The following is a 15,936-nucleotide window of genomic DNA, read 5'->3' as shown; positions in this document are numbered from 1 at the left end:
CTGGAGGACTGCACAGTTGGTGAGTGACAGAGGCAAGGCTTAGAACCCAGCGATCTGGTTGTAGAACTCAGGTTCTTAACCACCGAATCTTCTGCCTCCCAAAAGCATGCACTGGAAAGAATATTTTAAAAGCCTAAATGAAATGCTTGGTTCACCTAACTTATCCCAGGAGCTTATTCCTAAAACTCCATTTATTGAAAGGCTAAATAAAAGATACATGGGAAAATCTCAGAATAAAAAATAGCTTTTTTCACCCTTTTCATTTACCTGGTTTAAAACAAAACAAGACAAAGCTAGGTTCCAAGATTCTGGCATCTGTGTGCCAAATTGGGGTTCTCCTCTGTAGGCTTTCAATAGTACAGGAAACATATGGTCCACTCCTGGGTCCTTTGATGAGCAGAATTGTGTCATGTAAGTGAAATATTCAAAACAATGATCAGAAAAGACAGGTACAGAAGAGACTTTTGAGATGAAATAGGAGTTAAAAATGCCACTAGAATCATGGCAGAGCTTTTGAAAGCTTTTGCAGAGAATGTATTGAATGACATTTATGGAAATAATGATTCTGACTTCCAGATGTGAAAAGAGAATGAATGCAAATAATGTGAAATTTATCGTAGGGTGTGGGTAAAGTATAAGATATCTGATCTAATATATTTTAAAAACTTTTCTTCTTTGACCAAAACTCAGAACACATTATAAACCTCTTATATTTTCCTCATTAGCTATGGATTACAGCCACCAAGCAAGGGGTGAAAGCTGGGACATTCTTCTGGTCGGTGTAAGTTATCTTTATTTTGTCAATGTTTGTAAAATTACAATTATGATTTAGCTTATGAAACATGAATTCAATTCGATTTTATTTCAGTTAAATATAAAAGAACTCGAGCTTTTGAATATTTTCTGATTGAAAATAATCTTCCAAGTATTTTTTTTAGAGGTCTTCCCTCTCTTTTTTTTCCCCTTTCTTTTCTTAATAGAATGTAAAGAAGACTTCCTCTTCTTCTTGTCATCCTTAAGATTTTTCTGTCCCTGTTGATAGGTTTTGGTAACTTACCTCCTAGGGAATGTATATTTCTCTTAGACTATTTATTGCTGTGGTTTGCATTATCATTTTCTATAAATATATTATAACATGCTATATTTATTTTGGTTCACAACATTAAAAGTCTAGTGTGGTCTCAGACAGCTGATGTAGTGGTCTAGAGATTGGAAATTCCAGACAGGAGACAAGGAGAAGCCTCTGTTTCCACTCCATTTTCCACTGAACTCTAGGATTTCCCTAATAAGAAAAATGGAACTACTTCTCTTCCCCACAGAGGTAATGGGGGGATTAGTAGTTAATGTTCATAAAATAGTCTTAAGATGAAACTTACCTAATAAAAGTGTCAACATGTTAATTATTTTTAAGGCTCCTTAGTAAGAAAAGGAATCTGTTTCAACTTTCATGGGGATTTTGTTCCCACTGAGATGTTCTTTCCATCTTTTTTTTTTTTTTTAACCACCTAAAGCTGTTTCCATATTTGCTTCTTATGCCTTAACAAAAATCTGACTATTCTATAATAGTAGTGTGCTGAGAGCAATCACAGGTTCAAATTAATCCAGAATGGGACCATCTATATTCTCCAAATTCAGGAATAAAAGTAGCTTTTTCAGATTTGAAGGACTAAATTGCAAGTGGGTTTCGTGATTTGAAGGTAAGACAGTGACCCTGTAAAAGTCTCCTTTTCCCATCTATTTTTTTTTTTAAAGAAGTTTTCTGAGTTGAGAATTAAGTGTGGGTATGTTAGAAATGACACATAAATGACATATTGATCTACCAATTTAACCCTTGACTGTCATAGATGCTTACAGAAATGATTTCTTTTGCCCCACGACATATTTGCTTGGCAGAATGGAGAGGGGCCAACAACATAATTAATACTTAGTCCCCACCCTTACCACCCCCCCCCCCCGCCGAAACTGCTGCAAAGCTTCATTGAAAAGGCCCAGTGTTCTGATTTGGAATGGCAATTTTCTCCATCCATTTCAAGCTACTTATAAGAAGGTAGCTTTTGTGTGCTCTAAAGATGTCCTTAGTTTTGCTTTGCTTCTCGGGCTATTGTTCTTTTACCTCTGTATTCTGGGAGTGACGTGGATTTAGCTTTTTTCTTTCTTTTTTAAAAAAATCTTTTTATAGGGTGCCTGGGTGGCTCAGTCGGTTAAGCGACTGCCTTCGGCTCAGGTCATGATCCTGGAGTCCCGGGATCGAGTCCCGCATCGGGCTCCCTGCTCGGCAGGGAGTCTGCTTCTCCCTCTGCCCCTCCCCCCTCTCATGTGCTCTCTCTCTCTCATTCTCTCTCTGTCAAATAATAAATATAAAATCTTAAAAAAAAAAAAAAATCTTTTTATAACTAAACAAACAAACAAACAAAGCAAACCAGGGTCATACTTTCAGTTATTTAATGGAGTATACATCAGGGGAATCAACACATGGTACATTCTGAAAATTCTTAAATTTAAAACCAGATTCAGACCACGGATTTAAACTTTGAAGGCCATCTTTTTAACGTGGCTCCATAATGCAACCTAGAATTATTCTTGCTTTTAAATGATAGCATTTTATTCCAAAGTAATCCTCAGCTGACGCACTATGACATTTTGTGTGTGTGTGTCAGTTCATGTTCAAAGGCAGCAATTCCCTGTATGTCTGAGTGTTTAGATCGATTCTAATCCCAGCCCTGCCACTTCATCGATGCTGACCATGAACAAGTGATGAAATCTCTCAATAAATTAATGTCATAATCTTAAAATGGCAACAATAGCATCTTTATCATAGGGTGTTGTGAGGGTAGCATGGGCTAACTTAGTGGGTGCTTAGAGGGTGCTTAGTACATGGAGAGCAACCGATAAATGGTATTTGTTTTCTAATTCACATCATCTCTTTCAACATTGACCATACAATGACGATATGTGTCCTAAGGTAATTTGTTCCTCTTTAACACTAAATGCCTTACCTAGTCCTTCATTCTCCATTCCTCCTTTTTTTTTTTTTCAATTTTTTCTTTTTCTGACCATATCTGACGTACTTGGTCTTGTGACAAGTTCTCTATCAAACGGTGATGGTGAAGACAGCCGCATGAGCTCCATTTTCCTCTCTGTTTGGACACACACTCTTCCTTTGCCATGTCTGTTTGTGATGTCTCTGTGTTGTATTTTAAACACTAATGGCAAGGGGCCATGTCTTTTTGGTTCCTGGGGCAATTTCGTAACGATGATCTAGAACTCCTAGGAAAGTTAGAGACCACTTTGTCCAACTCCTCACTGGCGAGATTACAACACTGTGGCTGAGAGAGGTAAAGTGTTGTGCCCAGGGTCACACTTAGGATGGATACTCAGGCCTCTACAGTTCCCCCTCTCTGGTTCTTACCACACACACACACATACTCAGCCCCTGCCCAGAAAGTGACAATCACCTGCTTACCTCTCTAAGCAGAGAACAGTGACTCCTCTGTAAGTGTCTTTTTAGTAGGAGTATTTTGTATCTTTATTTACATTCACACAAAAGCCTCGAACGTAATATACATTTAACAAATATTTCATGAATGAGTGTGTTGTCTCTGTGGACCTGTGAATCCAGTACATAATGATAGAAGCTAACATTCTCTAAACTTGATGTGCCGGGCACTATCCAAAATGCTTTTATGTATTCTCTCTTTTAATCCTTACAACAACCTTGTGAGATAAGAACTATTATTATCCTCATTTTATAGAGGCACTGAAAGGTGAAGTAACTTGGCAAAGTCTCATCACCAACATATGTTGGAGTCAGGATTCAACCCAAGCCTTCTGGCCTTGGAGCGGACACTCTTATTCCCTGCCCGCTACTGGATGAGCACCATATCCAGCAGAGGTGTTAGAAGATGCGTGCTCTGAGCTCCACACAAATTCTATTAGCTTGTATTTTTCCGTTGGCGTCAAGCAAGTCCATCAGAGTCCATTTTTGTGACTTAACATCAATTACATAATATAAAGCAGCTTGGAGGTAGGTAGTTAAGTGAGGTAAAATGGAAGGACTACGGCATTTGCTTTTTTCTAAGTTAGGAAAGAATTCTAAATATGTAATTATTTTGTTCAGATCCAAGGGATTTCTGAGGCTGATGAATTAAATAACTGAAGTGATTAACTTGGCTTTGCTGTGCCTATTTCTAATTCAATTATAGGATATAATAAACAGGGTCCCATTTATTCAAGAGCGTTGGATTTTGTTTAAATCAGGACTCCATTTTATGGTAAACATGATTTTCTGGGCTGGTGGGATCGTTCTAGATGGAGAGAGGGCCAGAGGAATGACAAATCTCCAATCTATGAGAGTTGGTGGGGGTGGCTGGTGGGGGTGGGTATGGGGGAAGAGCTCCTTCATTAGAGCTCCTGCCAACTCGAGGCTTCTGCCATGGCTCTGAAGATTTGTCTTTCCCTGGCTTGCTCTTGTTCACAGCCACCAAGAGTAAAAGTTTACATGGCTCACCAGCATCCCACAGTAAGTTTTTAGGAGAGTTTATTTTTTAGAGCAGTTTTAGGTTCATAGCAAATTGAGTGGATGGTACAGAGAATCCTCATATACCCCCTGTCCCCACACATGCACAGCCTCCCCATCGTCAGTGAGCCCCACCAGAGTGGTGTGTGTGTTACAACCAATGAACCTATATTGACACATCATTATCACCCAGGGAACGTAATTTATACTAGGGTTCACTCTTGGCCACAATAATTTTTACTAACCACAATTAAACTTGGGCTTTAGTTTGAGTTCATCATAAACAAGCTCTAATGTCCGGTCTTGGATGGGGAGCAGACAAGCATGTTGTGCTCCTTGTTAGGAAAGAATGAGCAAAATTTCCCCATAAATAAAAATATCACTCTACTTGTGAGCATCTTAATGAAACTCAGCTCAGGCTACAGCACTATCATGTTAGCTGAGAGCTCTTGAAGCTTTTGCCAGATTTCGGGTAATTATATTTCAACAGAGGAATGAGACTTAAACACAAAAGTCATTGTGGATGAAGATTATACCCTTTTTGGCAGTCTCATAATTATATGTGCCTATTCTTGATAGATTTTTATAGAGCTAGAAGAGAATTTCAAGACTACCTTTCCTAACCCCTTATTTTATAGAGGAAGAATGTAAAGTTTCAGATTAAATAACATTTCTAAAGTCATATAGGTCTTTAGAGATAGAGTGATAACTCCTTATGATCATTAATAAAAATAAAGGTTTTTTTGGAACGTACCATGTGCTAGGCACTGTACATGCCCTTTGCCTGTCTTGTCTCATTTTTTTTTTTTTAGATTTTATTTACTTATTTAAGAGAGAGAGCATGAAAGGGGGGAGGAGCAGGGAACCTGACACAGGGCTCAATCCCAAGACCCTGAGATCACGACCTGAGTTGAAGGCAGACACTTAACCGACTGAGCCACCCAGGCGCCCCTGTCTTGTCTCATTTTATCCTTACAATCAAGTTGTGTGCAGTGTGTTTTGCTATTATCTTTCCTTTACTGAGGTATAAACTGAGGCCCACAGAGGTCAAAGTGGCACAGAGGTCAAAAGAGGTCTCACCACCAGCAAGATACCGATTGGGGATATAAGTCCTGGTCCCTCTGTGGCCACAGCTAACGGCTTTACTCACTAAATGGTGATGCTTTTGAGCCCAGGGTCTTTCTGTCTGTAGCAGAGCCTCTGATCAACAGCGCAGGTTCCTCATTTGACTGTGAATCAGAGTTTCCAGTCTCATCGTCTAAGGCTAAGGTTGAGCAATACAGTATGTTGCAAATGGAGTGGAAGTTTAAACCCTAATGCGAAAGAGGGCCTTTTATGACAATGAAGTGAAAACAGATGGTGGTAAATAGAGAGCCCATGGCCTGGGTGCCAGAGCAAACACTCGGCAGGCTGGAGTTTGTGGAACTGCGACCTCACATCATGCTTTGCTTGTCATGCCCCCCCCCAGGGTCATCCCTCATGAGCGGAGAATATTAACCATCCTGCAGTGGCTCACCCTGCCAGATGACGAAAGGTATTTGTTTCTGTCCCCCTGACTTGCCCTCTTCTTTCTTCAGCATGTCTCCATCCTAGGTTAGAACTGGGTGAAGACTAGATGGGCACAGTGGAGGTGAAGTATTACTAAGTTTTGTGGTTCTCAGCCTTGAGGGTTACTTCCCTAAGAAGGATATGGCAGACATAGGCCATTGGGGACTGTTTAGTTACAGGAATTAGTACAGCCGTTCATCCTGGCCGCTAGAGCAGAGCTCCAGGGGGTTCCTGGCTTTGATAAATAAACCAGAGCAGCATCCCTAGGACTGGGGAAGCAGTAAGACTGACTTCTCACTCTAATGGAGATGTGCTTTCAGGCCGCAGGCCACGAGGTCCATGTGACTTTTCACTGGGCTCTATTATCTTGAGGATCAAAAACCCGAGTATGTGTTCAGATAATCCTTTGTGACTTTTGCTCCCTGAAGGTGGTACCAGGCAGCTAGCACAGTGGGAGTACTGTGGGGGGTGGTGGATGTGGGAAGAATAGAATCTGCCCCCCTGCCCCCGAAAAACAAGAAAGAGATATTTTACGTGTTAAGACGAACAGTGGTTGGGAGATTAGTTAACTTGATTTGAGAGGAGTTTTTCCTCAATGTGTAAGGGAAACTTGATATTCTTTGTTATATGTGGTTTGGGGGAGATTCTGAACCTTCCAATTTTCCCGTAGGCCTTCGGTCTATGCCTTCTATTCCGAACAACCTGATTTCTCTGGACACAAATATGGCCCTTTTGGACCTGAGGTGAGTAACTTATCATCTGCCTGAGGAGAACTTCTGCCCCTGGGCTACTGGCTGGATTTCTGGATTTGTACAAAGTCTCTTGGGTATTTGCATCTGTAAGGTTTATACATAGTCAAAGAACTACAAGGCTAAAAATCTTAAACATACCTGTTTCTCTTGCAGGAATTTCAGTTCAGATTGATTTGATATTCAAATATATCCTAAACTTGGTGTTCATAGGAGGGGTTTATGCCATCCTGGAAGGCATCAGTCAGAAGGTACAGGATCAGGCAGGGTTGGCATTTGCCATCCCTGGGATAGGAAGGGAAAGACATCTGGAGTTGAAACCTGCAAAACGAAACACTCCAACTGAATTTCAGTCCTTTTAAAATAATTATGCAGTTCAGAGAGGGTAGGTCAGCTAACTAGCTCTAACAGCCTTAGCAGGTACAATCAGCCTGGTATATGTTCTAGCATTGGACGCTTTTTTATTTGATAAATTTTGACATCGGTAGATATACCTGTGAAACTATCACCACAATCAAGACTGTGAACATATCCATCACTCCCAAAAAGGAAATTAATTCTTAATCAAGAGAAATGCACTACTGAATGAATCTATTTAGCAGAGCAATGTCATGCTCTTTTATCAAACAGTCAGGAATCTTGGTTGAAAACCATCTGTTTGTTAGATGATATCCAGTATAATTTCAAATTCAGAGATGGGAAAGAGATGGTTGTATTTGACGATGTCCCTCAGTCATCTGGAGATGGAAATCTTCCTGGTGTTGCAGCCTAGATCATTTTAAAACAGGATGGGATTTGCAAATCTAACATGATTTCCGTCTCTCATTCTAACTAGAGTGGTAAGGTCTACATCAACATACTCAAACTTGATTTGGGAGGACAAATCATTTCAAAAACTCTGCTGATGGAAACTGCCTCCCATTCTTTAATAGCCTATGACGGCACCATTGGTGATAATTAAGTTCACTGTGTTCAGCATAAGATTGAGTAGGAAATACAGAGAAGTGTGGCTTGGTTTAAATATTTTTGAGCAAAAGGCTGCATATCTAGCCAAAGGCAGTAAATACTGAATACACCAAAAATACTCAAGTATTTTGAATGTTTTAACATCAATTCTGTGGTGATTTTTTTCAAACACTGGAAAGTAATGGCTATGTGAAAGCATTCTTAGTTTGCCTTAAATCATTGCAGTTATATAAGTCTGATGCTCTTTTTCCTATCTCTTTGATGTTTAACGAGTGTTGCATGATTATGAAACACAAATGATAAATTGAGATAAACATCTGCATGAAACACAAATCTTACTCTCACCAGTGCAAGCATGGCTGTTTTATCTTTAGGATGACTTTCTTTGAGATTAATCTAAAATGAACCAAAGGAACCACATTTTATTAAAATGTTAAAAAAAAAATCCTAAGCAGATCCATGTGCCTTATTTAAAAGTTGAACTTTGCTTGGATAATATCCCCTTAAAGACAGTATGGCGTAGACAAGCCAGAGGTTGGTATAGCCATTCTTTTAAAAGCAGGAGGCTGGTGCCTAAAGAGGTGTGGGGTGGCTCAGGTCACCTGGTCGTTAAATGGACTTAGAGGCAGAATCTCAGAGCTCCTGGGTTCTTCCCATCGAACCCTTTAAACCTCTAGGAGATAAGCAGAGTGATCAGGTAAATAAAAATGTTCGATTCAAACGGAAGATTTTCTTTATGTCAAAAGTTGGCTTTTTACAATATAAATAGGTGGAGCTCTCATAATCCTCAGTTCTTTAAAAGTTATACCACTCAGCAATAAGCGTTCTTGATCCAGGAACATCTCTGGATTTCTAATATGTGTAGTTTAGTTTGTAATTATGTACTTGAAAGTGTATGTGTGTGTGTTTTAATCAAGAAATAAACTGAAAAGTTTTTTTTTAAGTACTGAGCAGTGATATATGGAACATAATATAGGATGCTTGAATTTGTTGTAATGATGGTGCTGTGCTCAGGGTTGCTCAGAAATATATAGAGATTTTTTTTTCCCCTCTAGAATTTTTGAGTTAAGACTTGGAAGTATTCATGCTATGTTCTTTCTAGTGTTAATACTTCTCGTAAACTGGGATATTCTCATGTATCCACTGGGTAAAACACTCTTAATTGGATATCTTGGAATGTATCTTCAGTTGTGATAACCAATAATCTGACCATTTTCTTCTAATAAAACAAGGAATATTTTCAGATATCAACTATTTTTTGTTTGGTTTTAGGAATCTTATTTTTACTGAACGAAAGCAAAACCGTTTACATTTAAAAACATGCAACCAAAACAAGCCAGCAAAACCTCTCTTCTCTAGTCAACTAATTGGTTTCTATCAATTATATACATGTGGAATGTGTATAAAGACTTTACGAGCCGAAATATTATTTATAAAATCAGTAACATGTCATCATTTACATCTAATGAGAAAATACTTTGCATTTGAAGTTTAATTGAAAAAAATTCAATCTGGCAGAATGTTATGTGCTACAATGCAGTTGAAATCTGTGCTTTATTCGCTTAATATCCGAGTATACTTTTTTTAGGATGATTCCCAAAGGCTATTAAATGAGATGACCAAACACTGGGCTAATAGCTTCAAGAAATGGTGTATTGCTCCTGGTTTCATAGTGTAATGGTGAATGTTCAGAAACATGCTTGCTTTTGATTATTGGCACAATCTTTTTCTCTTTGACCTTCTGTGCTTTCTCTGTGACTCCTCGTTCGGCTGCTCTTCCAGGCCTAGAGGCAGAGCTTTGGCTGGCTAGTTACTACCTTCAGATGGCAAAGTATCCCCCTGAAAAGCAGGGAAATTTGCCCCTCTACCTTCCATCTTCTTAATAACCTCAGGCTAAATCTTCTAAAGTCAGACTAAAGTATGGCTGGTCAGTGAAAACCTAGCTTTCGTCTACCTCTAACATTTGAAGAAGGAACTACATGCGATGTAATCCCTGGATGAAAACTCATTTTGGCTAAATTCTATCTCTCCTGCTGCTCCTCTAACCTCCTGCAACCAGAAGGACCCGCTTGTGGAGTCTTCTGAATGTTGAGGTCTCTTGCAAACGGCCGAGTGTCTGATGGGCAGACGAGCGCTAGCTGAAATGTGTTCAGTGACCACAAACTGGGAAACCCTCTTTTTCTTTTGCTTCTCTTCTCATGGAGAACTGCCTGAATACTAGACGCATTTAAAAAACCAAACCAAACCGGAGTCCGTGGGGCTGGGTCTTCCCATCACTCTGCCAGAGAGAGGATGCGGTAGAAAAGCCTTTGCAGTCGCTTGCTCTGGAAATGGTGACCTGGCATGGCGGATGACCTCCTTCTTGGATACACTAACATTGTTCCTCCTTCCGTCCCTTCCCGCATCTGAATGATTCTCGGAGCAGTCCCACTGAGAGAGACTCAGCTAGGGAGACATCAGGGCTTGCTGCTTTAATTCACCTTTGCACCATCAGCAAATCAGGGGGCTGTTTTTCTCTAGCGTTTGGAAGTCCCAAAAGGGACTTATCTTCCTTATTCAGCTTCTGTGTCAACCTTTACTGCTCTCTAGATTTTTCAAAACAGGATGCATAGTATTAATACTCACTCCTCCCAAGAAGGGGGTTTCTGATAGGAAGAGTATAAGCACGTAGATTCTTTCTTCATATGTAGACCAAGATGAAGAGATCTGGATGATTTTTTGCATTTTACCTAATTTTACAAGGTAATTTTTTAAAAGACAGTTTTCTTTATGTTTATCTCTTGGCTTAAAATTCCTCTGTACTGAAAACCTAAATTATCAGTGAGAAGTTCTCTCTCCTGCTGAGAGTCCTGATTTGTGTAAGTACACATTCATGACCAAGGAGGATTGCTTATTATTTATGTTTCACTCCCTCCTTGGTTTAAAATTTTTTTTCCCCTAATCCTTGCCAATACCTTGCTTTGATATACACTGGTGGTGTGAACAGATATCCATCAGATTCTGAATTGGAGCCACCTACATGAATCCCATTGTCACCTTGAAATGACCAAATGGCTAGTGTTCTATTTGGTTTTCTTCTAGTACTTTAAAAGTGGAGAGTTTCGCATAACCAAGGACCAGTCTCTCCCTAAGGCGGGAGTTATGGAATGCAAAACTGTATGTCACCTCCAGGTGTAACCACAAGTAGGCTCCTCAGCCCAAGAGAAAGCCACGTGACTAGATTCTCTTAAGCCATATTCTTGCTCTCGGTGAAGAAACTGACAGCAGTGTCAAGATGGATTTAGGAGGCTTCTCTCTGTAGAGTTCCCTGAATCATTCCTCATGCCCACCTTTTCTCACTTGAAGAGCCTCAGTTTTTCTAACTAAGGCTCAGCTTTATTATCTGACCCAGAGGGACAGACGACTTCTGAGTCCAGACATCTCTATCCGCCAGTACAGGAGAGTAGTTATGGCTCACCTCTTACTCCGGCTAAGAGACCTAAGAGGAAGGTTACCCCTAAGAGGAGACAGGAAAGACCAGTTCCTCCTCCAAAGAAAAGAAGAAGAAAATTACATAGGATGGATCATTATGCTGCGGAAACTCGTCAGGACAAAGTAAGTTTATCTATTGTTCCAAAGCTTTGCGGCGGGCAGGTCTGAGTCGAAGGTTTCCTTCCGTGCCTTGGTTTGAAAATCAGCTGAATAAGTTTCAGAAAAACTCTGGTTGCGTCATCCTTGGCTTGGAGTCCAGAAGAATCTGATACTTCAGAGGTTAACATTAATGTGAAGACCTCCTGAACTTTCAGCAAGACAGGAAAAAAGAACCTTCTACTTTCTTTAGAGTTAGTTGCCCTAAAACTGGTATTAACATTTAGGCTTGAATGAATATTAGGAAGGCTGTTGGATTTGCGTGCACTTATTCATGGAATCTGTTACAATGCTTTGTAGGCTTGGTTCTTGAGAACAATCCAGAAAAGCAGCAAGGAGATTCTTCAAAGACAATGTAAATTATAACTCAACAGAAAATTGGCTTAGGTTAGTGGTTTGTACCTTCAGAGTTCAGAAAAGGTCTTAGGTTATAGCCAAGGGAATAGCTGAGACAGAAAAAGAGAAAACAATGGATAGTTGGAATTGTGTGTATTTTCTCATAGAGACCTGAGTGATGTTTCCTCTTTTCAGTACATTCAGAACAGGCTGTAAGTTGTCACTTCTCTTGAAACCTTCAGATACCTCCAAGGTACTGTCTTGCTTAGGACTATTTGAGCTAATCACTGAGGAGGTCCTGGATTTCAGCTGAGCTTTCTGGTGAAAATAAGTCATTGCCAGGGATTGACATATATTGTGCATTTGGTATTTTTTTGTCGAGGCAAAGGTCTTAGAGGAGAGCATGCTTTTCTCAGAAGCAAATACCAGTTAGTCCCACACGCGTTAGCCCTTCAGATGCTGCTTGCACATATCATCCTGAGATTTCCACTTGTGACTGACTCCTTGGGACAGAGTTTGAAATACTGACTCCTGTCATGAAGAAAAACAAGTTTACACCTGATTTTACTGAGGACATGATATGAGGAAAGGTCTTGAGTCATCTGAGAAGATGCTAGTGGAAGATAATATTATATGTCTGAAATAAAAAAAAATGATACGCAGACCTTGCTGTTCTTACCAGTCTTCTTGGGTGTATGTGTGTGGCTGCAGCTAAGTTGTAACGTTCATCTGAAGTACTCTCAAGTGTTTGATGAAATCTTTCTCAGAAATCTTTCCATTGCACAGAGATGACGGTGAGAGGGGAAGGTTCTAGTGTGTGGGAGCATTCATGCTGTTAGAAGCTTCCACTGGAAACAAGAACATGAGAGACGGATTACGTTTCTTCGGCTTTGGAAATGTTCTTCAGAGAACTGAGTTTTTGTGTTTCCTTAGGCTGAAGGAGAAATCTAGAACAAGCTCAGTGGTTCACTTCTTATGAACTTAGGACTCTTGTAGATTCTTTTTTTACTCAAAATCAGCTTTTGAAAGAGACTAAATTGAGAAGCAGTAGCTTGTTTCTTAGAAGAGGGTCTTCTATCAAGAATCTATTGTTCTCAGACATTGACAGTTAAATTCTTTGAAACATTAGATGGATTCCATTGTATTAATGATGTTCTGATTTAGCATCCAGTGGAAGGGTACCATTTTACCTCAGAACTGCTTTTGATTCACTTAGCCTCCATCTACTCACTATGGTTCAAAACCTGATGTGATTTCACCTAGTGAACAAGAGGCTTAAACTATCCATCTGACTTTCTGCTCACTTTCAAAATTCGTGGATTTAAATAACATTGTTACATTTTAGAAAGGTCATTTTATCTCTAAAAAAGAAAAGAATTGCCCTTAATATTTCTGATATTTTTGTATCACAGAATTTTGAAAGGGACTGGATGAGGAGAGGTTTTATGTTCCTGAAATAATACAAATAAAAGTGCTCAGAACAGATTTCCATTAAGAGTGGCAGGCAAATCTCCCTAGACAAAGCTCTGCCTCTGGGCCTGAAGTTTTCTTTCCAGAATGTTCTAGGGATAGAAGATCTATGAGAAACTGAAAGGAAAAAAAAATACCTGCAGGGACTAATTTGCTCCTTTTTCCAGATGACAAATCCTCTGAGGGAAATTGACAAAACAGTGGGGCAATTAATGGATGGACTGAAACAGCTGAAGCTTCATCGCTGTGTCAATGTCATCTTTGTTGGAGACCATGGTAAAGCTTTGTTTTCTCTTTGCTAATAGGACAGCTACATAGATCATATTTCTGATGGTCTTGAGGGAGGAACCTGTGCCCTCAGAATCCCAGATTGTATTCTTCACCTCCTTCCCTCTTTCTTCAGGGTAGGGAAAGAAATCAGGCCATGACTCAAAAGTATGAGATGACCTGAGATGACCCTGGATCATTCTGATCAAAACCAGGGACTTCCTGTGTCTTCCTTTTCTTTGCAGGAAAGAAAGTCTTTCTCCAAAATTCTGCCTCTTACTAAAGTGTAGCAGACAATTTGCTTGTGGTATTAATCACTTCCTCCATGAATGTGACATCGAGTCCTACTACCTCATCTCTGTTAGTCACATCTCCCCAAAAGGAGCCTACAGAGTTTATGTGGCTAAAAAAAATAAACCTAAATATGATAAGGGAGAAGAGACATAGGATTTTTATCAAAGAAGAGGTATATAAGTAAAATGATATCCCTGTATTCACTGAGGGAATTTGAGACCCAAACCAGAGGGCCCTGCCTCAGTTACGGAAACTGTTAAAGAGAGGAAGAAGGGGAGTTTTTCTAAAGCACTGTACAAAGTAGAAAAATTCATGACCACGTTTTTGAACATCATAAACATTAGATATTAGAGAGCTGGGAGGGGATCCTCAGAGAACATTCTTATTTCCTAGCTGTGCACTCTGATTTCTAGAGAGTGCCTCCTGCCTTCTAGAACTATCAAATTGAAAGAGTGACCCTGCAATGCAGTCTCATATTCCATTCTAGGAGAGGGTTTGGGGGAAAAAATTGGTAGATTCTTTGGTAGTTCTGTTAAGAAAGGCAGGCAAGTCTCCCTAGTCAAAGGTCTGCTTTGGGCCTATAGTTTTCTTTCCAGAATGTTCTAGGAAATCTAGGAGAAACTTAAAAAAAAAAATTATGGGACTAACTTGCTCTTTGGCAGGGGCTAAATGCAACTCTCTGCAAAATCATGCTTCATGAATTTGACTTGGTAGAAAGCTACAGATAAGACAGAGCATCTGGAGCATGGGACACAGCTGATTCAATTTAAGTTGCCCAGACATGTCAAGAGCATTTGGTCACAGGCTGGAGCCTGCTGTCTAAGAGGTGGACGGGTCCCAGTGAGTCATATGCTAGAGCACTGTAAAGGTCTTAGATTAAAACCTTGTCTTACCAGATGCAGGCTTCTGAGATGAGTAGATTGCTTTGACTTTGGGGAGCCATAGCATCCCTTTCTTGAAAGGTAGCATGGTCTAGTGTTTCAGAGCCTGGGCTTTGGAGTACGAATGGATTTCAGTGGAGTTCAACTTGCACTGTGCCACTCCAGAGCCATGGGACACGGCCTCCTCATATATAGAATGAGAACACTAACACCATCTACACAGAGTTAGTCTGGAGGATGGGAGGGGATGATGCTTGAGAAGCACTTCACATATGGTCTTTGAAAGCAAGAGAGGTGGTTTACCCCTGGGGCAGCAGAAGTGACTTCCTAGACATGTACCCAATGGAGGGTCCTTCCAGTCTCCACTAATATGGATTTGGAGACTTTCTCTTCCTGCGTTAACAGTGTACTAAAACATAGTAGCTATTCATTGTTTTACTTTTTCTTTTTGAGAGTTTAAATGTTAAAAGACAAGTTATATACCCTTTGTGCTATGTTGGGATATGTTTTTGTCTTTCTTCATTCCAATTTGTTTTGAAAAAGAGGTGGGGGCATCTTGATCTGGGACTCCCAGAAGGGAATAGTTTGGATTTTATCAGGTCTGTGCCACTCTGGGTTATATTTCTTTATTCCAAAACCTTAGGACGTCCTTTACAGAATCCCTTATTTCCCCCCTCTTAGAGAATATCTATCTATTGGATTGTGCAAAGCAGTATATTAAACTTTCACCTTCCATGTCATCTGAGAAATTTCAAAATGACCAGCTTTCATTGTCTGTTATTCTGAGATTTGAGTTTGTGTCGTTTTTTAATTTGTTTATTTTTAACATTGATCAAAACTTTTTTTGGATGGGGGCAGGAAACAAATCTTGCATGGAGGAGGAATACTTATTGGTTAAAAAAATTCCCTACCTAGACCCTTTTTGTGTTCTAGTCACTAGCCTTCAGTTTTGACTGATTACATTGTTTACAACTTGTTTTCAGCAATATTTTGTTTTTCAGTTTGGGTGGTCATTGGGGCTGACATTTTTTGTTTTTTCTCATCTCTTGTTGCCAGTATTGTTTTGTCAGTAACATCCAAGGCCACCAGTGGAGGCAGACTGAGGACTGGTGATTATGTACTCAAGTCAGGAGATATATTAGAGAGAGAGAATTGGAAAATGACATTTTATAAAAGAGACACAGAACTATATATTCCAGTTATTTACACCACCCCCAGCTGGGAAGAGTTTGAAGCAATCTAGGATTCTTTTTTTTTTTTTTTTTAGAGTAGATCTTTTTCA

The 15,936-nt window shown here is 39.8% G+C and overlaps 1 protein-coding gene across 20 annotated transcripts in view; it reads left to right on the top strand.

Annotated features, from left to right (window-relative positions):
* The window catches only part of ENPP2 (ectonucleotide pyrophosphatase/phosphodiesterase 2), a 142,448-nt gene that overhangs the window by 92,931 nt on the left and 33,581 nt on the right, over window positions 1–15,936 (top strand). For 15 of the 20 annotated variants that reach the window (XM_081816450.1, XM_081816449.1, XM_081816442.1 and 12 more), the window contains exons 9-13: window positions 726–781; window positions 5,985–6,050; window positions 6,735–6,807; window positions 11,218–11,373; window positions 13,380–13,488. In XM_081816450.1, the coding sequence (XP_081672576.1) occupies window positions 726–781; window positions 5,985–6,050; window positions 6,735–6,807; window positions 11,218–11,373; window positions 13,380–13,488 (460 nt within the window). The remainder of the gene's footprint in view (window positions 1–725; window positions 782–5,984; window positions 6,051–6,734; window positions 6,808–11,217; window positions 11,374–13,379; window positions 13,489–15,936) is intronic. The other 5 variants (XM_081816454.1, XM_081816453.1, XM_081816452.1 and 2 more) reach the window with 1 other exon arrangement.

This window comes from Leptonychotes weddellii, chromosome 4, assembly GCF_054177405.1.
Source record: "Leptonychotes weddellii isolate Sample4059 chromosome 4, ASM5417740v2, whole genome shotgun sequence".
NCBI classification, from domain to species: domain Eukaryota; kingdom Metazoa; phylum Chordata; class Mammalia; order Carnivora; family Phocidae; genus Leptonychotes; species Leptonychotes weddellii.
Note: the sequence above shows the minus strand (reverse complement) of the source record. Positions and strands in the feature narration are given on the sequence as shown.